Below are 25,494 nucleotides of genomic sequence, written 5' to 3' on the forward strand. Positions count from 1 at the left end.
ATACTCGCTCGTTTGTTTGTTCTCTAAGTATTTCTGGGGCTGATTCACAGAGTCAGGAGTTTAGTTAGTTAGTTTAATTTCTTCAAGCTGGAACAAAATCCTTCCTCTTCTTTGTTCACTCAAATGTAGGACACAAAGGATGGAAAACTAACTTTCCCAGCATGGAAGGATAGTTGGCTTTATCAGTGCGTTGCTCAACAAATTTCATCATAATTTAGAGCTTGACTTGACCTCTTAATACCAGTGCTTGGTGAAGAGAAGCAGAGGTCTCTATATTTGGCACTGTGTTGATAAGACCACAGATAAATGAAGATATCTGAAGCTGGAAAATTCTCTTTGAATATGAGTATATGCTCTGCCAACACTCACAGGTCAGTGCCCACTGGGGTGACTGGTTTTAACTGCTGATCCCAGTAGATCGGAAATTATTATGTCTTTAACGCTGAAATCCTTCCAATGAGATAATAATTTAGCTCTCACATGAATCACCCAGTTCAGATAAGGATGCATACTTTAGTGTTGGTGTAATCGCCAACGGTTCAGTACAGGAAACAAATTCCATCGCTCGTCTTCATAAAGCTGCCAGTGTTTTACAGTCGATTGTCTTCTCGGTTCAAATCATATGTGTGTGAGAAAAGTAAACTAGTCAATGTTCAAAGGGCCGCAGCTAAACTCTGAAGGTGAAGGTGTTGCTCATCCTCCTCAGGTTTTACGTGACAGACTTGAAACAGCTCTCTGTGCTGCAGGTAACAAAAGTGCTGAACATGTGTTGTAGTTTTAAGAAATTAAACCCTGAGACGTGTTACATCTTGCTTCTATTTGACAGACACTTAACTTTTTCTTCTTTCCTTGGAAGAGCGCTCATATTCAATGGCTTCAAACAAACAAGCAGCTGCATACTGAAAGCAATCAGTGCAGATGAAAGCAGCTGGCTATGCAATAATAAATATGGATTAAGGATCTTTGTTCGTGCTGATATCAAACTAAAACTAAATCATTTATCATGTCTTAAAGTGAGGTGGTTTAAAAGGTAACGACTTTGGGGAACTTTTATTTCTCTGGTGGAGAGATTAGGAAAGAGAATAAGCAGGGAGGTGGGCCAACCCCCCCCCCGTACATGCAGATACATATGTTTAACATGCAGTCCACTATAATTGCAGTTTTCTTTTGCAAAAAACCTCATAGTTAGTACAAATTGCCCACATTAGGAATGTACTGCTGACTATTTCACAACCCTCTCAACTCTGATTTGTCTTTCATTCGGAGCTCATGGGTTCTCTTTTACTGCCAAGTACCATTTCCAACAAATGCAAACTTGCTTATGAAGACAAAAACTTGGCTCTTTGTGATAATCCCAGAGGATAAGTAAAGGTAAAAGCAGAACATTAATAATGTGAAAGTAACAAGTGTAAAAGAAGAAGGGAGAAAAGTAAAAAGAAAAAAAGATTAAGACTGATTATTATGTGATTATATGAGGAAATTCATAGATTTGTCCTTCTGGTCTGAGGCTTTACATCGCACAGAAAAATCTTCTGTTTTTGTTTGGTGAAGCTGAGTGATATGTCACGCTCATTTAACTTTGAATGTAAATGACTGACTCTGGTGGAAAACAAGCAGCTTACGTTGCATCCATGCCCGTGTACCCTTTTGAACCCCTTTTTTCTCAATGTTAAGTTCACAAAGAACATTAGTGATTACATCTGTGAGCAGTTTAATGAATGACTCTGCTGAGACTTGATGATAAGAGCTTTCTCAAGTGGAAATGATAACAGACACTTATTGCCCACTGGTACTGAACAGGAGCAGAGTCATAAATAAACAGCGAGTCTGGACTAATTCTTGGCACTTGTTCGGATCTTCGTGATCTCTCTATATGTCTGCACTTGCCCATGCAGTGTGTTCACATTCTTGTGCAAACAGGCTGTGGGTTGAGGGCTAAAAATTTTATTGCAAAATATAAAGCTTATGATAGTGCCAAATACCCATCAGAAACAGAGCAGGTGTGTGCAGTCAATGACAGGACTGACGTCAAGTTGTAATGTTACTGGTCCCAGAGCTATACCTGGTTTAAAGAGACTGCTGTGCCCTCGGGGAGAAGTGCAAGTGATGGGAAAATGAACCACCATTAACTGGAGAGAGAGCCAGTTCTTTTTTATATGCACTTGGGGTGAAATGACACGTTATGTTCACAGTTCACACTTTCATTTTTCATAAACTTGATTTCCCGAAAGTGCTTGAATTGACTCCAAAGTCAGTTCCTGAGAACTGGCTCGAGAGTCGAGGATTTATCGAATTTCAAGGCCTACAAATAAAGACAATCTCATTTTGCATCCCAGTAGAAATTGCTTTTTTAACAATATAAATCTGGAGTCTTGCATGCAGCAGAACGAGACAATCACATCGTCCTGTGATAACATGCCTCCTGCTGGAAGGAAAGAATCAGGGGAGGATGTCCAGATGAGGAGATTAGAGGGGAAACAGTTTTAAATTACTGTTTGAAAATAACTTTATTCTGTTTAATCAATCTGGCCTTAGTCTTTGCTAGAATTACTGATACAGCATGGCTTTAAGCTCAGGGCAGCATCCCTGGAGGATTTATGAAAACATTGCTTTAAAACGTGAGCAAACATGAGAATAATTTACAAAGATATGAAAAAAAAATATAATAACACCAAGGTAAACTCTCAACATTCATTGTGCTCTTGACTCTCCTCCTTAGTGAACAACATGAACTGCATTTATAATCACTTTTACGTCACATGCATACCCAATGAAGGCATTTGAGGCATTTGCTGTAATGCAAATGTGGTAGGCTAATTTTACAATTTATTTTTCGTTTTCTCTCTTTTTCTTGTATTTTCTCCTTAGACACAGTTTCTTTTTTACAATCTGTTGGGCCAAGCATGTTCCCTTGTGGCTCTCTCATTAGGCTTACCTGGATTAGGTCAGATTTATGTCCTGACTAAGAAGGATTGGAAGATGCTGACAGCCATTCAGTGATTGATAGGTGTTTTGCGTCAGTAATCTTGCCGTTGGTGATGTAATCACAGGCATGTCCTGGTCTATGAGCTGTAATTGATTTACAACGTGGAAAAGCAACTGTCCACTCTGACCTCCACATCCACTGCCACTTCAGTCTGTGTGTAACATAATACCTGGACCGCATGAGAGCGCACATATGTGATAAAGTCGCTTTGGTGCCACAAATGAAGGAGTCCAGTGCAGTTCTTTGTCATTATAGTATTGCACAGACAGTGGAAGGATTGTGTTTGTCAACTGATGCTGCAGACCACTTGCTCGGACTCTCGTACTCATCCGGTTGGAGCACAGAGTAACCCACAGCCTCGACCGACCTCCTCTTCTGGACTCGATGGAGGAGGATCCGGTAGGCCCCCGTCAGTGGATTCTTGCAGTCCAAGCAGGGGTTGTTCTGGAAATGTAGCGCCACGACCCCGAGATCGGATAGCAAACTCTTTACCTCTTGCTCTTCCACACACAGAGTCTGATTTGTCTGTGCAAAGTGAGCGGGAGACAGCGGCAACGGCGTATAGGGACGAGGGAACTCGATCCCCTTCAGCCAAGCACTGTCTGAAATCTGCGTTAATGAGGAGCGATCAGCAGGCACAATCCGCAGTATGCTTTTGATGACCAGCTGGCACGGATCTGGCACATAAGAGGGGATACGGTAAGCCCCCTGGAGGATGCAGCGCTTCAGCCTGCCCAGATTTTCCCCATAAAAGGGTAACGTTGCTGTCGCCATGAAGTACAAGAGAATACCTAAAGCCCAAATGTCTGAGTAACGTCCAGAGTATCCCTTTTCCTTATAAAGTTCAGGAGCAGCGTAGGGCGGAGAGCCACAGAAAGTGGTGAGAAGCTCAGCAGGGCTGCTCTCTGTGCTGAAGCCAAAATCCCCGACTTTGATGCAAAAGCTGGTGGTGTAGAAGATATTCTCTGGTTTCAGGTCTCGATGGATGATGTTGCAGTCATGCTGAAATGTTACACAAAGAGAGAGAAGAACACCAGCACCCTGGTTTATTTCTGCATTGTGGGGCAAAACATTGATATAGAAACATTTCTTCGTCTTATGATAAGTTATCAATGCATTTGTGTGAGATATCTAACTTTTGATTTAAAGAGGATCGATTTTTTACTCTGCTCATTCCGACTGACTGAGGCCACTCTTATTGACATTTAATATGAGCACTTAGCTGTCTCATTATTTGAAACTTTGCCGACTGTAACAGCTTAACTAACCTACGGTAAAGAAAAGGAGACGCACAGAGGAGATAAAGACGGACAGAAAACTAATGAACTATTATTATTATAACACCCACATGCACTGATGAAGCATTGTTTGGCCTGGCCATTCTAGGCTACATTTTTCTTTCTGCTACACAGATGTGGTTCATGTATCCAAATCTCCAAAATCAATAATTTTTACAAAGAAAAATGTTATTGGGAGCAGATATTGTGAGTTACTCATGACTCAGACATCTAAATTAAACACTTATCATCATGCTCATCTGTCTACACTGCAGCTATCTATAATACACTTTAACCAACATTTATTTGTTATGCACCTTCTGGTTTTAGTTCATTTTAATTGAATTAGTGACTGTTTAACTGATCTCTCTGTTTAATCACCGGGAGGTCAGTGGTTTGATCTCTGTCTGCTCTACTCTGCATGTCAAACTATCCTTTAACACGATACTCAAATTTGACCCAGTTTCACATTCTCATCTCTACCTCTTGTTAGAAGCCTTTAGGTTTCAATCTGATCACGTAACACATAAAGTCTGGCACATTTTGAGCCCAGCTGGGATTTTTTTATTCATTCCATCCTTTCTCTCCCCATTTCAATCAGCGAACATATCACAGATTCATGCTGTGCATCGGAGGATGAGCAAGGGTGAAACCGAAGCTCACCATGTGCTTAACAGCAGAGACGATTTGTGCGAAGACCAGCTTGGCCTCCAGGTCGTTAAGCTTCCCCCTCGTGGTGATTCGAGAGAACAAGTCTCCACTGCTGCCGTACTCCATGACCAGATACAGCTTCCGGCTCGTCTCCATCACCTCATAAAGGCGCACTATGTTGGGGTGGCACAGCTTCTCCATGCAGCTGATCTCTGAGGAAGTCAGAGGCTGTTTCTTCTTATCCAGATGCAACTTGTCCATGATTTTAACAGCTACTCTCTCTGAGACAGGAGAAGGGGAGGGAGAAGGCTTAGCTGTCAGTGACAGATTTAAAGAAGGTCTGATGAGGTTAAGGACTGAAATAAGGACGGATGTATATTTAGGAGATTTAACACAAGAACAGATGAGACGCATCTGATCAAAAGGAAGGGAATTAGCTTTTAACAAGATGATTGTTGCAGCGTTTTTTAAAGTCTGCACAGATTTATGGTGCTCTTAAACACTTATTCAGAACACTGGAATGTGAGTGAAGCAGGAATGAGTTTAAAACACATAAAAAAGATGACTAACGGTGACTGAATAACTGGGACGAAACATCCTAAATAACTGACGGTTCTTTACCTTTCGTCAAGGCATGGATGCCCAGCCTAACTGTAGAGAAGTTGCCTTGCCCGATTTCTCCACGCAGCTCGTAAAAGCCGACCCTTCGACCGAGCACGAGGTCATTGACGATCTTCTCGTTGTGGGTCATGTCATAGACGATCCTCTCAAACGGAGACTGCTTCATCCTCTCTGCGTCAGTCAGCTGCGGGATGGCACACGTGGCAGCAGAAGCCAGGGGCTTGGCTGGTTTTTGCGTCTTCGGAGAGTCATCTTTGGATTTTTTGCTTGTTTTCTGTTTCGGCCACAGACGCATTTTGATGGCTTGGAAGTAAAAGCAAAAATAGTGTGAAAATGTTGCAGCAGTGCTGTGTGAAATAGCAGAAATATTAGGATTTCCTTTAGATTTGGACCGAGACGACATCGCTTCTTAGACAAACACCTTTGTGTGTGCAAAACTCAGTGCGCACACAAGTTGTGTAAGTAGAGCTGTATGGGACATGGATAATAAGATTGACCTCCATGCCAACTTACTTGGTATGTAACTGTACATCCCACATAAGTCAAAACGTCAGGCTGTATTCTGCCTAAATTTAACCCGAGTTTCTATCTGCACTTTTAAGCTGTCAGTGGATATTATTGAAAATGATGCTATGATGGACAAGAATGTGGCAAACTGGATTTTAATTTATTTTGCTATCACTCATCTGCTAATGTTATATTCTTTTGCTTTAGGAGAACAAAAACAAAGTATAATCTGAAATGAATAAAACTGAATCTCTTCTCCTGGTTAGAGCTTCCACTCACACCGTTTCTGAAAATACTTACAACACCGCACCTCTGCGGGGTTAGTGTTGTGATTACTATGCAGGAAACATGATTTCTGGATCATGGTAAATGGATTTCAATATGTCCGTTTTCATTTTTAATGGACAAAAGCAGGATGTTGACCGTTCCTGTTTTTTCTGCTCTGGGAATTGAAGTTTTCATTTTTTGGACGCAGTTCTTAAGAATCAGCATGTTAATTTAATTTTTTTTTTTGATAGTGTACAAATTTCTCTCAAACAGAACAATGGTTTGGCTCGAACGATTGCCTCGTACGGTGTTTCTTTTGTTTTTACAGGAAATTGTGCAGTACAGTCTGAGCATTGCATAGTGTCTCAAATCTGACCCGACAGTCAGGTCAGGTGCCAGACCGGCTACTTGAATCCTGTGTGGGCATCTTGGAGAGCACGCATAACCTCTCAAAAACAACTGTGAGCAAAATGAACCAGCCAGTCAACTATTACCAATAATAATAAACAAATATTAAACATTACAGTGCGATTATGTTTTTCCTCCTCTTGGACTTTGTCGATCAAATATAGCCGAGGATTACTTGGGTTTTTTAGATGGAGAATTAGAGCCATTTAGCTTGCAGACAGCTATTTATAGGATGCTAATGAAGACTAGACTGGCAGAACAAGAATGAACAGAGTTGCCAAATTAGGATTACACTTCCACACTGCGTATGAAACTGAGCAGGCAGATGATTATTATCAGCATTTGGATCCATGTGAAACAGCTTTTCTATTATTCTTGTTAAATCTACCTGTAAATGTAACTGCTTGTATGACTGGAGCGATGTAGTCACTGTGAAAAATAATAGCAATGAATGAGATTTAATGAGTAGCTTTGAATCATCTTTTGTGGAAAATTCCCATATAAGAGTGGAGCTATATTCAGTTGCCAATCTGGCACTTCTGAAATAGAATAAAATTTTAAATCATCCAAATATGGGTTTTCTAAATCTTACTAATCACCAAGGCTACAGCTGATAAGAGATTCTATACAGATGATTTAAAGTACTTTTTAAAAAGGTACATCTAATTCTGAAAACAACATGAAAAAGAAACAAATCACATTAGTTGATCATTAACAGTAATAAAACTAAAATATTTTACCTGGGAGCTGTGAGTCCTTCATATCTCTTCCTCAGAGTGTAACACCTGACTGTGGCTGAACATGTGAAAGGAGCTTCAGTGGACTAAAGCAGTCCTCACAATCCTATTAACAGAGTGTATTAGTGGACTGCTGACATGACCTGACACAATGGAAATGCTGCAAAGATACTTTCAAAGAATAAAAATAAGCATGCCTCGCTTTCATACTGATGATAATGCTCATGTAACTTACACATGAAAGCAAGCTAGTCGGCGTTCTTTTCATTAGGCCATATTTATTGTTTGTCAGATGGCAACGTCAAGCTCTAAAAAAATAAAAATAAAAATATATAAATAAATAAAAACTAAAAAGTGTTTTAATAACTTTCTGGAATAAAATAAAGTGCTAATGAAAACAGCTTCATACATTAAAATATTCAGGTAAGAAGAGTTTAATCTGCTTAGATGCTCTATTGCAGGTGGACTGGAGCCTACTCCAGCTACTATAGGGTGAGAGGCAGGGTACACCCTGGACAGGTTGCCAATCTGACACAAGGCTAACACAGAGAGACGGAAAACTAGTCACACTCATCCCTATGGGCAATTTTGAATCACAAATTAATCTTTGGACTGTGAGAGAGAGCCGGACTACCCGAAGAAAACCCACGCAAACACGTAGAGAAACATAAAAGAACTAGCAGATTACTAAAAGCACAGCTTTAAGCTTTAATAGCTCTTAAGGCTCTTTAACACTTTAAAGCCTGAACCATATTAAGCATATTAATATAGTGATTTTCTCAAATAACTGCCAGAAAATTAAATTTTCTTTGGAAATAGAGTGTTTAGGGAACCTTCTAATGAAATAAGAATAAATTAATTAATATTAATTTGCATATATGAGCTTTAATTTCTATCTTATTTGCTACATCGGGCTTTTTTGCCATTTATTCCTTAAAAATGCATATGAAGGGAAGATGTTTTTATTAATATAGGCAGAAGAAGAAGGTTTGTGGGTCTAACACTGTACTCATCGGTGAAAGTGACAAGTCACCAGAAAGTCATAAGCATTGCAGATTTTGGTGAATATGAGGGAAACTATCACAAGGAAAAGTTTTACACAGGAGAAAATATGATGTGAACATATATGCCATAATTGGATAAAATGCCAATATTGTTAGATATGGATGAAAAGAATGTATGAGAATCTATGAATTCATTCAATTGAAACCCAAACACTGTTGTCAGATAAAACAGCAGCTGAAATAACTGAGAATTAGTTAATAAAGACTATAACATGAGACCATAAGAGCAAACTTCAGCTTCCCATTAATCATACTGTATTCACATAACAAGAGAGCCCAGAAAAAGAGTTTAAATGAATCAAGTTCTAAATATCACAAAATCAGCGAGCTTAAAAAGATTGCAGGTGTTGTGATATTAGATGGTAAAGTGTTCAGCCATAGCCATACACCACAGCCACACTTGGATGACCTCTGTGTCAGCTGATGAAGGAATCCACACAGTGCGTTGAATCTAACAGCAACAATAATAATTAAAAGTAGAGCTAATACTGGACACCAGATAGAAACAAAACTTCAAATGAATGCAATTTTACTGACTTGAAGTCTGTATAAGCCATTTATATTTCACCAAGTTCACAATAGAGTATATTGATGTACAGTACTGATGTACAGGGTTGTTTTTAATAGTTTGTTCCCACTGCCCCCTAGTGGAAATATTGAGGAGTAAAGATGAGTTTTCCCACTTTTTGGTAAATGTAACAAAAAATAACATTTAGCGCATACACAAAATAATCTAAAATTACAAAGTTATAAAAACGATATATTTTAACCATACAATAGCAAAGTGTTATTTGTGGCCAACTTCACCTGCGACTTCGTGTCTACACTCCGACCCCTTGGTTAGTAGGGCTCTGGCTACACCCCGCTATCTAGGCGGCAATGTGCGGTGAATGACTTTTAACTTTAGCCAATAGCGAGGCCTGGATTCACAATCTGTCCAATCACCGAAGAGGATTAGTTGGCGGGGCCTGCACTCACTGACGAATCAGCGTAGGCCTTCTCACGAAAGCCCGGAACCACATGCTGGCGCGCGCCCGCTGCGGTTGTTGATGTTATTATCTGTGACATGTAGCTATTAAACTGTAGTCGTTTCTACGTGTGTGTTTATTTCTTAAGTCATAGAATTAGCGCAAAATATCAGAAAATGGCAGCAACAGTGACGACGAGTCTTGTGACCGCAACGGAGCACGACCCTGACCGGTGTGAGAGTGAGGAGGAGACCCGCGGGGCCGAGGCGGAGGACAGCGGCCAGCAGCAGACGGGCCCAGTCACGGTGAGCCACAGCCGGCTGTCCAAACTCCCGCTGGCCCGCATCAAGGCTCTGATGAAGACCGACCCAGACGTGTCCCTCGCCAGCCAGGAGTCTGTGTTCATCATCGCTAAAGCCACGGTGAGACCACTGATATCCTAACCGGTCCTGGTAACACGAGTGCTGACTCTCTATATGATGCTATCAAACTTAAGTGCAAATAGTAAATAATCTATTTTTTAAATGTTTATATTTCATTTTAGTTTATTTATCAGCCATGACCTAAATTTATCAGCCTGAAATTACTGAAATATATTTAAACTTTAGTCTAGGTTAACCTTTGGAATAAACGCACAATTTACTCATGTTAATGTCTAACGAAAACGTTAGAGTCAAACTGAACTAACTTCATGCTAGATGAATGAAAGCTAGTAGAAGCAAGATGGGATACATGTGTGAATGAGAGGGAGACAGGTGTAACAGTAAAGCTGCAAGGAGCAGAGGTAGTAAAGGTAGATGAGTTTAAATACCTGGGACAAACAGTGCTCAAGAGAGGTCAAGAAGAGAGTGCAGGCAGGGTGGAGGTGAGTGTTGGGAGACTGTGTGACAGAAGGTTTACAAGACCTGGTGTCAGTGAGACTTGCTACGATGTAAGGTTTGGAGATGGTGGCGGCAGGAGCAGAGCTGGAGGTGCTCAGATTTTCGTTGGGAGAGACCAAGAGGGACAAGATTAGAAACAGAGTGTTTTAGAAGGACAGCTCAGGTTGAGTGCTTTGGGGTTAAAGACAGACTTCAGAGACAATGGTTTGGACATGTACAGAGAAGAGATGGTGGATATATTGGATGCTGACTGTGGAGCTGCCAGGCAAGAAGAAAAGAGGAAAGATCTTAGAGGAGGTTCATTGATGCGGTGAAGGAGCATGCTAGCGATCGGGTGGCATGGAGGCAGATGATCTGCTGTGGTGACTGTTAAGGGAGCAGCCAGTTGTGCAAAAACAGGTGCATTTCAGCACAAATATATTTTATCAGTGGCTTCTGTTAATAAAAAAAATCTATTTCTGATAGTTTCTCTGGTTGATTTTGAATGATTTCTTTTGAATTTCTTTTTGTACAGGAGTTGTTTGTTGAGATGATTGCCAAAGATGCTCTAGTGTATGCACAGCAAGGGAAGAGGAAAACTTTGCAAAGAAAAGACTTGGGTAAGTGGATTAAACATGTGCTTTATTCCATTTAAAGTCTACTCGCATAAATAGAAAATGGGCTGGTGCTTGTATAGCATTTTCCTGTTCTATCAAAGAACATCAAAGCACTTTCCTTCTGCAAGCCTCTTTCACCCATTCATATATGTGCCTTTTCTGTGCCTGTGTGCTTCTAACCTAACAGAGACACAGTCACCCTCCAGTGGTGATCAGTGTCTTACGCAAAGATAATTATACAACCTGCTTCATAAGCCTGAATTTGACAGTTGTGCATATTTCTCAGAATAACAGCTACATCACGCTGAGATTTGACTTGAAGAAACAGGACGTGCTTTAATTTTAGGCCCCTGTTCCTTTTCTGTGACTGATTCAAATATCAGCATTACAACTCAAAAACATGCTACACATGTCGCTTTGTACTCAGTAGAGAAATACCCTGTGTCTCACCCCTGTGTTCTGTCTTCAGCAACAATTTTACTTTTCGGTCCCTACCTGAGGCACCCGTGTCTGTTTAGTTTGTGTGTTTGACTTATGGTTTGTAATAATAATAATCTAGGAATGCTACGAACAAGAGGGCTTATCTCATGCACCAAAATCCTGAGATAATGTTAGCTAAGTAAACTTACATTAAATCAGTACAACCAAAAAAACATCCAACACTGGACACACTACGTCCTAATTCAGAGCAAACTAATGGCTCAGTCACAAGTAAAAATAGGACAACAGGCTCCTTGCAGCTACAAAACAAAAAAAAATGGCGATTGTATTCACTTTTTTTTACATTTCTAAAACTGATTGTAACTTGTGGTGACTAGATGGTTTCCCAGAGCTTGAAGGTGTTGCATACTCACAACTATTTTTGAACACTCCTGATAGGAGGCAGGCTTTCTGCAAACAGATGCAGTTTGACTTAGTCTGTCTACGGTCACTCTCAGAGAGCTTGTTCAGAGGTATCAAATCGATAAAGGCAGAGAGATTGGCAACATGTTGCCATCACTCTGAAGGAGTCTATGTCAATGAGCACAACTCGATTGGACTTATTTGTGATTTTTGACAAAGTTTGCCGTATTATTAGAAACAGATTGCATGTCATTTATGACTTACCGACTGACTCCATGTTATGGCAAATTTATGGCAGGTTTTAGTGACAGTGTTAGTTCTCTTGAGAATCTCATTTTGCAGCAAAAAAAAGAACAACTGAAGTGAGATAACTTTATCTTATTGGATAAAACAGATTGACAGAGTTAGAGGAAATAATTTGCAGTTGAAAAAAGGTGATAAATCACAACATCCATCATTGCAATACTCAGCATTTTGCAAAATGTTGCTAATTCGCAATTATATGACACCATGAGTAAAATATTGTGATAATATTGTATCATTTGTTTTCTTTTGACCCTGCAGACAATGCAATAGAAGCCATAGATGAGTTTGCATTTCTCGAAGGTAAGCCATACAAAGATAAAAATAAAAAAAAAACTTTTAAAGTTGTCTGCATTACGATGCTGATTGAATTCGTCACATGCACAAAATTCAGTATTCCACTTAGTATTGAATTTATTGCCTCAGTTTTGAACCAGAATATGTTTTACTGACTTTATTTTTTCTGCAGGCACACTGGATTAAAGACTGCTTCAGGAGACTGGTCAAAACTGTTTGCAACCATCCAAGTTTTTATTACAGGGTCATAATTCACTGTTGGAAACTTTCTGCTACTTTTCTAAGTCAAAATCTGAAATTCAACATTTATTAATGCTTTTATACGATGGTTCCTCAAGATTTTTCATGCTTAACTTTGAAGACTTGTGATGGAAATGTGTACTTTTTTTGTATATACTTGTGAAATACTATTAGCTGTACAAGAAATAAAAATATGTCAAACAACAGAATGAAGTCTGTGCAGGTGTGTGTCACACTCAGCATTACTGGTAAAGCTGTAAGAGTAATAATGTCAGGCTTCAGTGAAGTTTTCCAATTTAAAATATGCAGTGACATTAAAAGCAAAAAGATTAGTGCACTGCAAACTTGACCCCAATTTTAACTAGTTTTTCAGATCTCCCAGAGGTAAACAAGAGATTAAGCATCTTCTGAATAGAATAGAATTAGAATAGAATAGAATTCAACTTTATTGTCATTGCACATGTCACAGGTACAGGGCAACGAAATGCAGTTTGCATCCATCCAGAAAGTGCTTTAGTCGTGATACAGATATATTACAATATAAATTAGCAATAATAGAGATGTGTAAGTATATTACAGAAATGGGTCTATTATGGTATGTTATAATGTACACAGTGTGAAGTATGCTATGAATATTCTATAACTATAAGTATGTACAGGCTGTAGTGAGTACAAGCTATGTACAGGCTATGAACAGGATATAAATATGAAATAAAAACTATACAGAAATCTGAGATATACAGTTATACAGAATGTGAACTATGTAAGTTATAAACAGTTGTGGGATTAAAAATTATCGTATGTACAGAATGATTATCTACACAGAACTATACAGTAGTGGTAAAGTGCTAGTGGTTGTGGGTGTATGTATGTTCAGTCCATGAGTTTAACGTGGGTCAGATGTCAGGAGGCAGAGCTCAGGAGTCTGACAGCTGTGGGGAAGAAGCTGTTCCAGTACCTGGTGGTCTTAGTCCGGAGGCTCCTGTAGCGCCTCCCAGAGGGCAGGAGGGTGAAGAGTCTATGTGATGGGTGACTGGGGTCTCTGATGATTTTCCCAGCCCTTTTCAGACACCGCTTCCTGTAGATGTCCTTTATGGCAGGAAGTGGTGCTCCGGCGATGCGCTGGGCAGTTTTCACGACCCTCTGCAACGCCTTCCGGTCCGAGGCAGAGCAGTTCCCGTACCAGACTGTTATACAGTTGGTCAGGATGCTCTCGATGGTGCAGCGATAGAAGTTCACCAGGATGTCTGAGGACAGGTGGTTCTTCCTCAGAGTCCTCAAGAAGAAGAGGCGCTGGTGAGCCTTCTTGACCAGCTTGGAGCAGTTGGTCGTCCAGATGAGAATAAGTTTCAACATAAGTAAAATGAATGACAAGCACTGCGAGCAACACTCACAGCTGAGAGAAACTGAAGTGCATACTTTAAATTCCTTTTTTACTCCTGCACACTTCAGGTGGAAGTATTTTTGTTTGTTTTTTTAAACCAGCCTACTCTAAAGTAAATGTGCTCATCCAGTGATGTCGGAGCTATCCAGGGTCCTGCCCTTGCTAACACATTTGTAGAATTTCCTCCTTGTATTTAAATAATAGAATAAAATCTTGAAGTTTTTGGAGACAAATCAGATCATTAACAATTTTTATTTCTGTATAAATGTCTTGAGCCTTCTCTTGTTTCTTTATGTTTCGCTTCTAAGAAATCAGACTGACTTGTAATAATTTTATTGGTTTTGAGCAGCAGTTCTGCAGGCTTTCCTTTGACATTGGCTGCTTTTTCACTAATTTTCAATCCAGTCCTTGGGCCTGAGCTTTTTCAGAAGAATGTTGTTTTTTTTTTATTAAGCCAGTTAACACTGAGCTATGAATCATTCAAGCATAACAAAGGCACCCAACTCAAGCAACAAACTGGTGTTGTGTCTAAATATAAAAGAAAACTTGGCAAAGAACCATTTTTAAATAGTATGTTTATGCACTTTGTTACACAATCTGTTCCCTTTTCTCTTGTTGAATCTATGAAAAATAACAAACAAAACTTAGTGTATGTCAGGATGGTTTGCAGTGTGTCCTTAAAACATTTCAAATTGGTGCTGTGAAATTCAAAAGAAATGGTAGGCTTAAAAACTATCCGATGAACAGCACCTGAAATTCATGTCCTTAAGTAGTGGAAAAAATCCAGCAAAGAGAGATGCATGTGGCCCATCAGCTGCTCCATCTACTGTTCACTGAAGCAGGCAGAAAAGGCTGAGGTATGCCAAATTACATAAGAACTGGGCTGAAAAGTGATGAATCCCAATTTGACATTTTATCATGTGTTTGGAGATGGTAAGGAGAGAGGTACACCACTGTCGTCAGCCATCTGTAAAACAGTGGTGTCTCTTTCATGGTTTGGGGCTCCATTTCTGCCAGTGGTGCTGGAGATCTGGTCAAACTGATGGAATTATGAACACAGAAAAGTACGACGCCATACAATACCATCTGGAAAGTGTCTGATTGGCGTCATTTTTCAGCACGACCGTGATCCCAAACACAATGCCTATGCAGTAAAAACATCAGTCATGGATTTGCCTCCCCAGAGCCTGTTAACTGTTTTTAAAGGAGTTTAAAGGATTTCTAAATGTCTTTGTTGTTTACCCTTCCCTTGAATCCTTGTCTGTTATCAGCCAGTGGGGACATAACTGCAGTAAACTATTATTTACCCGGCTAGGAGTATGTTGGCTTCATTTTGTAGTAAAGAACGTACTGAATTAATTTTGGTTGATATTTTTAATTTGCGGTGGAAAAAAGGCTAGTCTCAGAGGAACGCCCTGACTGTTTACTGATGCCCTGGGGTATTTTGGCTCTACGACAGGCCTCAAGGTCAGCCTAGTTTTTAGAGTTTTCGACTGCATCTCCCGAACAATTATTTCTGCAAACCTGTTCTTGTCATACTTTTCATAACAAATAAAACTGCAGGTGACACATGAAAGATGCTCTGCATTTAAGACGATGATGGCGTACTATGTGAGATGTTTATTTTTTCAAATATTACTAACGGTAAATCTCTTGGAAGGTGGAATAAATATTATGTCATTACCATTGCTGGAACATTGAGTTTTGGACTCTTACAGAGTACACTGCAGCCAGAGGTGAAATGTTGAAGGTCAGATTTCTTGTGCAACACAGCGTCAATGAGAAAAATCACACCGACCCTCGAGTTCGCATTAGGAATGTGTCTGGATCTCTGTGGACGTAAGATGTGTGCTTTTCTTCTTGGCAGCAATTTTCAAACATATCCAGAGTGTCCAGTTTCTCACTCCAGGCTCAATCAAGACCTTTTGAGTTTTTGTAGTGCGGATTTTCAAAATAAATGCTCGAGTGTGTTTAAGCAGATTTTCTAGGTTTAGTGTTTCGGGGGGTAATGAAACAGAGCTGTGTGAAGCACAGATATTTGGGTCCGGTCAACTCCCTGCAGAGGAATGCCTGACTGGCACAGGGGAGCATGTGGCGCTCTATTCTAATAAAATATAATCGCATGTTGAAGCAATGGACATAATTTTATTTCCACAGTCGATTAAGACATTCCATGAAGGAAATCTCACGTGAAGATAAAATGCAGAGCTTTCCCATGTCCAAAGCAGAACATGAAATATGAATCCAGGGCTGGTTGGCCTAATGCTTCGCTTTTATAATGATGGGGGGAAAATGGCATGCTGGGATAAGCTTTAACCCCTTGGCTTTTTAAAGCTTAGTTATTTATAACAAACTAGTCAAATTAAAGTGGCATTTAATACAGCCAAGACCTCTTTTCAATTTTAAATTAAAGAACCGTTTAGAATTGTAATAATTGCACCTATTTGCATTCTTTTTTATTTAGATATGCAATGATTACCATAAAATAGGTACAATAGCTCTATCACAAGGTTAAGCATATGATTTTGCAATGCTCTCCACATGCTGGCATTGACAACATGATTTTTAGCAAGTACTGCTGCGGGGGAAATAAGTATTTCTCTCCCTTTTTAAGTCATAATTTTAAACACTTGTGAAAAAATGAAGGAAAGAAGTATCCCCTTGGAAAATATGATTTATTACTTGGATTAATTCTTGTTGGCAAGCAGAGCTGTCAAATGTTTCTTGTAGTTGGTCACCAGGTTCGTGTGCACTCAGTGGGGATTGTTGGCCACTGCTTTTCATAGATCTTTCACAAATCCTTAAGTTTTCTAGGTTGTCACTTAGCTACACAAAGCTTCAGCTCTCTCTATAGGTTTCGTACCACTCACATTACTGATTTAATCAAAACAGTCCATAGTCAACAGTCATTTCTTTCTAAATGCTCAGAGCCCAATTTTGGTCTCATCTAACAACCTTGAAACTTTCACCTGAATGGGCCTTCTTGAGCAAGTTTTCAAACCACAACCTGGCAACTTGTCACCATTGGTTTTCTTGGTGAATGTGGTCCTGCTTTGCATTCCTAGGGTTATCCCTTGTTGTTCCTATGATCACTGATGATGCACATCTTGGGGTACCAGCCTGAGGGTGATTGACAGTAACTTTGTCTTCCTTTCATTTATTAATATGTACTCCAACCTTGTGAAGGTCCGCAATCATGTCTCCTATGTCCTTAGACAGCTCTTTGGTCTCTCCTATGGTGGTGAGGTTTAAAAAGGAATTGCAGGTTATAACTTGTCCTTGAACTTTGTGCACTCATTTCATTGGAACTTTTTGCTCAGTATTTTAAGCACAAAAAACAATGAAAAAAAATGTGCTGTGCTTAATTCTGTTTTCAAAATTGCATTCCACACCGCTTGTTGTCTGTTTTGTACACCTCCGAGTTTGCTGCCTTGCAAAGATTATATCAAGCCCCCCTGCATTTTATCCCTTACAAATCCCTTTTTGGGAGCACGGTCTGATCTGTTAAGACCGTGTGTCCAGTTCAGCGGGTTGAGCCCTCCATCATCTTCTGGAGGTCAAACTATGCCTCCATACAACTCCAGCTCTTAACATTACTCTGGTCACCCCGATCGCTCACTGCTGTTACTTTTATTTTTGATTTCCCTCGTGTTTCTGGGTCGCCACACCTTGACAGGAGATATTTAATCACTGCAGAGATATCCGTAAAGTGTAGAGCTAACAGGCAGACCTGTAGTCATGTGGAAGGTATGTTTTTACAGCTGAGATTCCAACCTGATTTCTTGGGTCAAATTCTTGAACTCCCCTCTCTTTTACATGCACGCACACACACACACGTACACAGCTTTACCCCAAACACACCCCTCAGTCAACAGTCTGCATATTCTCATATCCAGGATTCCATAGGAGACGTTTTGTTGCCATGTTGTCTGAATATTTCTTGGTATGTTGCAGGAGCCAAAGGATAATTTGTTCATTCTTAAGATCTGTTGAGCCACAGGAACTTAGACAGGCCCACATCGATAAAATCCAACAAAATGTGTCCATTATGTGGGCTACATTAGTGTCTAAAGCAATATTTCTCTGCATGAAATGCGACTCATTGTTCCAGCACTGCCCTGCCAGCGTACTGAAAGTTTGTCTAATGCATTCTTTTCTAAAGTACAGTAAATCCAGAGTATTTATAGTAATGAAGTTTGATGGGTTTAAATTTGCAAGCTTAATTTGTTTGACAAGGAGGGAAAAATATCACCTTTACCCCCTTAAAATATCCGTATAATTATTTAACGGCTCTTTTCTACCAGATTCACCCAAACAGTTTTTTAAGCCTTGTCAGCACAGAATGAGAACAATGTACATTAAATTCCTGTGTCAGCTTTGTTTGATGATGCTTCATGTTTCTCCCTGCAGATACATGGCCAAACCTAAAAAGCAAGGCACCCTCTCAACTGAAGTCCTTTCATCTTCCCAAACCATCAACTATGAATGTCAGACGTTGGTGTCAGTCCAACACGAATAACTTCCCACAGCGGATCAGAATAAAGCACAGTCATGAGACCCCGCTACGTTTCTCTTTGACATTTAAAAATTGGGACATACGCGCTCCATGTTTGCTCATTAGTTGTCAGCCTGGGTAGACTTGATAGCTTTTGAACAAACAGGTGATATTTCCTTAACGGTGTAACAGAGTAACTCCACACACACCTAGAAATGATTACTACAATTTATTTTCACATAAATTTTCACACAGCGGATGGTGCCAACTATGAATTTCAACTTCTAGGCTTGCACGAGTCCAAAAACATTCTTTAAATATGATAACTGTGATATATTGTCTGTGTATTATCACTTATTGTGTACCACACCTATAAGAGCTATAATTCTTCTTAATAAGTTATTAGTTTTCCAGGCACGTTAAGTGCCTTCAGCCCTATGATGTGGAAATATTTGGGCATCTGTCACACCTAATCCACCCTTTGATTGATCACTTTATACAATGTTGTTGGCAGCCTAATCAGACTTTGACAAAGTGTGTTTGTCATTTTTCTCTATCATAGGACCAGTTCAAAGGAATACCTTCCTGAGACAGATGCAGGCCTACATCAGTTTCTCTAGTTCCTGTCTGTATAATTAGATCCTGATGTTGTTTTCTGTTGAAGTCTCCCTGTAATGGATGTGAGTGGGCTATAATAGTGCCTCCAGCGTATTCGTGTGGTGTTTGGTTAATGAAACAAAATAAATGAAACAATGTTTTATAATGATTTATGGTTAGAAAAGGAGAGACTACAAAAACATTTAGGACATATTTTCAAACATCTGAGTTACTTTATTGGGTAAATTTATTACATTTACTTGGTGACAAGTTTGCATTAGCATGAGCCAAGGCATGCAAACGAAATTATAGTAAGAAAACTCAGACTAGAATTAAAAGTCCTCAGATTGGGTTCACATTGTTGCCAGATTTTCTACGAAGGTCTAGACTTTGACTGAGCCGCTGCAACGTTCTTTTCTATTTCAGCTGTAAATTTGCTGCTGTGCTCGGGATCATTGTCCTGTTCGCATGACCCAACTTTGAGCCAAGCTTTAGCTGTTGAACAGATGGCCTTACATGTAACTCTAGGATGCTTTGGTATACAGAGGAGTTCGGAGTCAACCAGGGGGTCCTTAAAAACAAACAAAGGCGCTAACCCGTTTACTTTTTTATATGACTGCTTACAGCGGTGCATCATTAGCATAGAAACGTAACGTTAACATGAAAATTAACAGTGTAAGAGGCCAAGGAGCTCAAAATGAGCAGATAAAGGGATATTAAGCATGTTAAATGAGAAAACTTTATTCTTTTATGTAGCAGTTTAAGCCTTTAAAGCCTGAACCATCAAATATCATATTTTTTTTGTGTTTAATGAACCTTCTGATGGCAAAAAAGTAATAAGATATTTGTATCAGATTTGGTACATCAGACATTTTTTTGCATTTCAGTTTTTTGAAGGGAAAAAAATCACACTGATGATATCTGAATAACTCACAAAAACTTGGCTTTAAAGAGTTAAAGGAGCATAAAATGTATCTAAAAAGCATATAAGCATAAAAAATAGATTTCATAAATCTGTCTCAGACTTTTTGATCTATTGTAAAATGTTACATGAATAACATTTTTTACCATTTAAAATTACAACTGAAACAGACATTTTTAAAGCAATCACTCATATTAACATCAGGATAAAGATATACTAAAGAAGGCAGACAGAAAACTCTGTGGTAAGAATGATCCAGATAAGGTTCAGATACTACCGCTTCTTCTACAGCTCGTACAGCTGCAAACCATTTTACATTCAGTTTGTTATTTGGAAATGAAAAAAAGCCAAATAACTGGATTTATCATGGGAATTAATATAAATGCTGCATGATGAATACTTCTTGATAACTCGCATTTTATCTATTTTGGTTCTCAATGAAGTAATTTAACACCCTAAATGAAATAAATCAGGCCCGGCATCTTGAGTGAGGAGACTGAAAGGGAGAAATGAGGGAGATGCGAGATGAATGTGAAAGAAAAAGGAGGAGGGAGTTAGTTGAGCATAAGAATGAAAATGGATAAACAGACGGTGGGAGGGAAAGACAGTAAGACAAAAAAGAGAGGTGGTAAAAGTGAGTGAGTGAGAGATGGGCAGGGAGGTATAAAGAGAGGGAGGGAGTAGTATAAGAGAGGCAGCCATAGAGGGAGAGGTGACAGAGTAGATTATCCTCCTCTCCTCTCCTCCTCTGCCAGCCTCATCATGTTCATGCTGCAGATGTTGACTGTTATCTCTCTGACTGTTATCCTCTTGGCATCTGTAGAAGGTAGGACATAACCATACTTTCTATGTGTGTGTGTGCTGCATGGCTTACATGCACCCTGCAGGTGGACACTCTAGCATAGACGGTGATGGCGAAGACAGAAAAGGAAAGAAGAGGGAAAGAGGAATAGCAGCAGCAGGGAGGGAGGCATGGATGTAAACAGAGGAGCAGAAATCACACACACACATGGAGAAAAGACAGCAACTGTGTCAGGGCTCAGTCCGCGTGATCGTGCAGTCAAAGCGCTGGAAGTGCACTGATGTGGCTGAGGATGGCTTCAAAATCATTTGTGGCATAACAAAGCAGCACTGTCCTATTTTGCTCCTGCTGCCTCACATCACACTTTCAGTTGTTTACAGATTTGGATGGCATTCCTTACACACAAACACCTCGCTTTTTCTACCACTTTCTCCCGTTTCACTGGCATGCTCGTATGTTTCTCAGCACAATGGGATGCCATTGTAATTCCTCTGGCATTCGAGTGTGTGTCCATATGTGACTCTGCATATATGTGGGGCATGTGCAAAATACTCTGCTTCGGTCTTTGCTAATATCAGAACAGGGACTTGACAGTGCTGAAAAACTATAAATACGAACGCTCAGATTTAGGGTCTGATAATCTGCAATAATTTCTATTATTTGAAACTTTTCTGCCTTGCATGATGCTGCATTAGCATCCCGTTTTCACTAAAAAGTAATTAAATGTGAAATCTATTCAAAGATGTGAAACACCTGAAAGTTCAGCATCATTCTGGCAGTCTGCTTTTGTTTCAGTGACTCATTTGTCTTCCTTTGTGCGTGTTATTTCCTAGCCATAGGTGTGCAGATGAAGAACGATGTCCAGTGCTGCATGCTATACTCCCACGGCAAGGTGCGTACCAAAGATGTGTTGCGGTTTGAGGTGCAGACCGAGGGGCCCGACTGCAGTATACAAGCCATCATGCAAGTATTTCAACTATCCACTCCTGGAGCTAAAGAGCACACAGCAATCTGCAGGAATGGAAAATATGCCTCTCGTTAGAGGAGGGCAGAGCTTGGGCTGAGAGGCATTGTCATCTTTCCAGGTCATGTTGTTATGGCAGGGCTTAGAGCTGTAATTGCCAGGGAAGTGAAAAAGGAAATATGTGGGAATAACAAGCCATCTGAAAATACCTTCCGAGCCAGCTGAGCCCTGCTGCAGTCAGTCAGTCAGTCAGAACAGCAGGGTTTAGTTAAGTAAACTACATTGTGATACCTATTGTTTCCAGCAGGTCAGGGAAATCTGATGAAGCTCGGGAATGAAGAGCTTGCTTTTTCATGTGGCCCAGTTAACAAAAGCACTGAATTCTCATCCGTTGGATACAAGACATTCTTTTCGTTACCTGTTTTAGTTTGACCGCAATTTGTTCTTCGTTATACTAGAGGGGGGGGGAATACAAAATTCCCTCTTTATCATCTTATAGTATATAAATATTCATTTTAATTTGGGCTATAGCTGGCAAATACCTTTGTAGATCTCAACATGATCTTCTCCTTCTGACAGCAGCACATTCAAATCGGCATGTTTCCAGCCTTTGTCTTGAGTCTTCAGCACATCCTTGTACTGTCATCCTGCAAATTCTGCACATAATTTGCATTTGTCTTTCAAAGACTGTACACGAAGAAGGCGGTGAAGTGTGCAGACCCCAGAGACCGAAAGGTAAAGAGGTTGCTAAGAAAGCTCATCCAGAGACAGAGAGACAAGGCCCGCCGAACCAAATGGTTCCTTTCTGACGACAACCTTCCTGTCATGTCAGAGGTGAGACACAATTTGTTACACGGCTACTTTACTGTATTCTACACCTGAGATGTAATAAAGACAGCTTGATGAAGTGAAACTGAGGAGTGTTGCAAAGTCATAATTTCCATGTCTTCAGGTCAAGAAGGACCACTGGGTGGTTCTCAGTGTGGAGTGATGGAGCAATGGAGGAAATATGGAGGAAAAGTTGTAGTCATAAGTAAGGCTCTTTTTCGTATGTTATTACTCATGCAAACTTGGTATGAAGGCTATATGTAAAGTAAATCTCTGAAAGTCTCATCTGGGATTTTGTGCTGTCTTCCTGTGTTTCTGCAGGCCAAGTAAACTTTCAGCAGCTTGTCATCTTTACATGGCAAAGCTCGCTGACTCTCCAATCATCGTGTCTCTCTCTCTATCTACACTATCCGTCTCCCTGGGACTGGACCTGGGCAGCAATACATATTTAGATATTTAAGAATGAACTCTGCTTGAAATATTCCCAGTATGTGGCTGGAACATTCTCAACAAAGGGGGTGTTATTTGTAAGATATGTTGCAAAGATTTTTTTTTAAATGGCTTATACTGTTATTTGCCAGAGACTGCCTGAAAGTGTCTCCCTCTATAAAAAAGCATAACCACTCCTGGCTGATGTGAAATCAGTGAAACAGATGTAATGAAATGAGCAGTGATATGAATATTGTATATCACCAAGATACTCTTATGGTTATTTGTGACTTGTATACCTTAAATGTGTAATGACACTTCATACAGTAAAGTAGATGGGGTTTGGTTACGGTACACTGAGCGTGCAGAATATTGAGATAACATGTCTCCAGTGGTATGGTTTACAACTCCTTTTTCAGGCTATATTTGACTGTTTATAAAAAAAAATCACAGTTGACTCAGAGTGAATGTTTCACCTGGATGCAACCGTCACTGTCCTATAACTCAAGAGCAAATGTTCCTAATATTTTGTCCATTTTGTATATTGCGTGTTTGTAAAGTCCTGTATGAAATGTGACTCTAACACTAGGCCCTCAGGCATCAGCGACAGATTTAAGTATCTATTTGGAGTTTACATTTCTACGTTTCCACGATAGTTTGTCACTAAACTATGCCAAAGTGTTCGTGATTCAGTTCGCCACATGGCCAGGCTGTTAAACTTAGAGGGCTCGACTGTGTGCGAAACACACAAGCATTGCATCGTAGGAGAATGCACTATATGTTAAAACACAGTATCTCGAGTGAACAATTTTATAAATAAATCTGAAATAATAACTAGAAAGGCTGCAGCGGGGTTTTTTTTTCAATCTTGAGATGTTAGCGCATCACTTTCTACAGCGTGCTACTGATGTAGCTCAAAGTCAAACAAAAAAGAGTGAAATCTCTCACAACTGCTGGACAATTAAACATCTGCACAGACATTCACTTTTATTTATATAGCATCAAGTGCTTCAAAGGTAAAGACCCTACAGTAATACAGAGAAAACCCAACAATCAAATGACTCCCTATGAGCCAGTACTAAGTGACAGAGGGAAGGAAAAACTCCCCTTTTAAAGGAACAAACCTCCACCAGAACCACTCTCAGGGAGTTGGGAGTGACTTTAGAGACAGGGCCATGTTCAGTGTTAGGGTGGTGCAATTATTGTACTTTTAATTCTGTTATTTTAAAGCTTTAATTATATATTGTTTTGCAAATAATATAGATTATTAGAGTAACAGAAGTAATTATAAACAGCTACAACATTAAAGCTACAGCAAGTCGTTTTTGAGGTTTTTTTAATTGAAAAAATGGATTATGATTGAAAAATGATAGAAAGACATGTATTGTGTAATTATATCTTCCAACAAATTGCATTTTCATAAACCTAGAATTAATCCATTAAATATAGAAGTTGGCAACAGTTTTAATTTGTGCCTGCACAAGTGTTAATTTTGCAGACCAATAACTTTTGTCATAGTTTTTGCCCACAATCTCTTTTTTCAGACAAAAACAAGACAAAAACTAAGGCATGAGGACAAAAACTATGATAAAATGTATTGACATCAATAAAATGAATGACAATGACATGAAAATATTCGGGAGATACAAAAATGATGAATTAATTAGAAAGGCAGGGCTAGTTTGGAAGTGATCCAATCAGAGGAAATCTCCTTATAAGATTAGGTCCACACATTTGATCTGCCATCAAGAAACAATACCACTACCTCTCATGAAAACGCAACGAAAAGGAAAACCAGAAAAGGAAATACAAGACCCTGTCATGTGGAGCAACTCTCACCGGATTTAGGCTAACTAGACTAAAACTAAAAGAACAGGAAAAAGTCAAGAATATCCTCAAAAACTCTCCTTAGTATTGTTGCCATTGGTCAGAAGTGAGTTTACCTGACTCACTGACTCATATTGGACTCCTTTAACAAAGTTTCACAGCCTCCTCCAGAGTGAAATAACATGGACGCATATTGACAGCTGAGGTAAACAGTGGACTGAAACCCTACAGTCACTACATATCAACAGGAGCCACCGTAGGTAGGACTGTACACTTGGGATCGCTAAGGAAACAGAATTCATTTGACTGCAATCTGCAATATACTGACACCTAGTGGTGAGATTTTACACAATTTAACTTTAAAGTAAGATAATAATGAATTGCTGTGTCATCATGTCTATGACTCTGAAAGGTCAATATGCATAATGAGAATGTTTATTTTAGCTACTTTAGATATATATATACTTATATATATACTTTTATACAACTTGTCCTATATTAAACTACGTAAGTGGTGCTGTTATCATTTTTACTAAAGAAAAAGCTGTAAATTGCGTGTTGTGTTTTATAAACAATCTTCTAAACTGATTTTATTTCTGA

At 39.5% G+C, this 25,494-nt stretch overlaps 3 protein-coding genes across 6 annotated transcripts; 2 read left to right on the forward strand and 1 right to left on the reverse strand.

Moving 5' to 3' along the window:
- Nucleotides 1–1,982: 1,982 nt before the first annotated feature.
- LOC116309208 (serine/threonine-protein kinase NIM1) lies at nt 1,983–9,389 on the reverse strand. 4 transcript variants are annotated; one of them, XM_039606236.1, is made up of 6 exons: nt 9,326–9,389; nt 7,690–7,762; nt 7,458–7,560; nt 5,536–7,146; nt 4,927–5,195; nt 1,983–3,988 (listed from the first exon to the last, which is right to left on the reverse strand). In XM_039606236.1, exons 4-6 carry the CDS (start codon nt 5,936–5,938, stop codon nt 3,236–3,238), a joined length of 1,425 nt encoding a protein of 474 aa, XP_039462170.1. In that variant the 5' UTR covers nt 5,939–7,146; nt 7,458–7,560; nt 7,690–7,762; nt 9,326–9,389; the 3' UTR covers nt 1,983–3,235. The 4 variants fall into 4 exon arrangements, with proteins under 4 accessions (XP_039462170.1, XP_039462171.1, XP_031581613.2 ...); XM_039606237.1 differs by having other exon boundaries at nt 1,984–3,988; nt 5,536–5,838; XM_031725753.2 differs by lacking the exon at nt 7,690–7,762 and having other exon boundaries at nt 1,984–3,988; nt 5,536–5,838; nt 9,326–9,385.
- Nucleotides 9,390–9,508: 119 nt separating this feature from the next.
- Nucleotides 9,509–12,852, forward strand: pole4 (polymerase (DNA-directed), epsilon 4, accessory subunit). The gene is made up of 4 exons (XM_031725779.2): nt 9,509–9,908; nt 10,882–10,966; nt 12,371–12,412; nt 12,579–12,852. Exons 1-4 carry the CDS (start codon nt 9,663–9,665, stop codon nt 12,590–12,592), a joined length of 387 nt encoding a protein of 128 aa, XP_031581639.1. The 5' UTR covers nt 9,509–9,662; the 3' UTR covers nt 12,593–12,852.
- A 7,849-nt stretch (nt 12,853–20,701) lies between these two features.
- On the forward strand, nt 20,702–23,908 carry ccl44 (chemokine (C-C motif) ligand 44). The gene is made up of 5 exons (XM_031725777.2): nt 20,702–20,870; nt 21,680–21,809; nt 22,497–22,644; nt 22,763–22,843; nt 22,960–23,908. Exons 1-4 carry the CDS (start codon nt 20,807–20,809, stop codon nt 22,799–22,801), a joined length of 381 nt encoding a protein of 126 aa, XP_031581637.1. The 5' UTR covers nt 20,702–20,806; the 3' UTR covers nt 22,802–22,843; nt 22,960–23,908.
- The last annotated feature ends 1,586 nt before the right edge of the window (nt 23,909–25,494 follow it).

This window comes from Oreochromis aureus, linkage group 23, assembly GCF_013358895.1.
Source record: "Oreochromis aureus strain Israel breed Guangdong linkage group 23, ZZ_aureus, whole genome shotgun sequence".
NCBI classification, from domain to species: domain Eukaryota; kingdom Metazoa; phylum Chordata; class Actinopteri; order Cichliformes; family Cichlidae; genus Oreochromis; species Oreochromis aureus.

Bases quoted from the DNA above. Each gene is read 5' to 3' on its own strand.
- LOC116309208 (XM_039606236.1), bottom strand. From the start codon at position 5,938: ATGTCGTCTCGGTCCAAATCTAAAGGAAATCCTAATATTTCTGCTATT. The intron at 5,196-5,535 runs GTAAAGAACCGT...CTCCTGTCTCAG, and splicing joins CATCCATGCCTTGACGAAAG to AGAGAGTAGCTGTTAAAATC. The intron at 3,989-4,926 runs GTGAGCTTCGGT...GTAACATTTCAG, and splicing joins TCTCTGCTGTTAAGCACATG to CATGACTGCAACATCATCCA.
- pole4 (XM_031725779.2), top strand. From the start codon at position 9,663: ATGGCAGCAACAGTGACGACGAGTCTTGTGACCGCAACGGAGCACGAC. The intron at 9,909-10,881 runs GTGAGACCACTG...CTTTTTGTACAG, and splicing joins TCATCATCGCTAAAGCCACG to GAGTTGTTTGTTGAGATGAT. The intron at 10,967-12,370 runs GTAAGTGGATTA...TTGACCCTGCAG, and splicing joins TTTGCAAAGAAAAGACTTGG to ACAATGCAATAGAAGCCATA.
- ccl44 (XM_031725777.2), top strand. From the start codon at position 20,807: ATGTTCATGCTGCAGATGTTGACTGTTATCTCTCTGACTGTTATCCTC. The intron at 20,871-21,679 runs GTAGGACATAAC...GTTATTTCCTAG, and splicing joins CCTCTTGGCATCTGTAGAAG to CCATAGGTGTGCAGATGAAG. The intron at 21,810-22,496 runs GCAAGTATTTCA...TGTCTTTCAAAG, and splicing joins TGCAGTATACAAGCCATCAT to ACTGTACACGAAGAAGGCGG.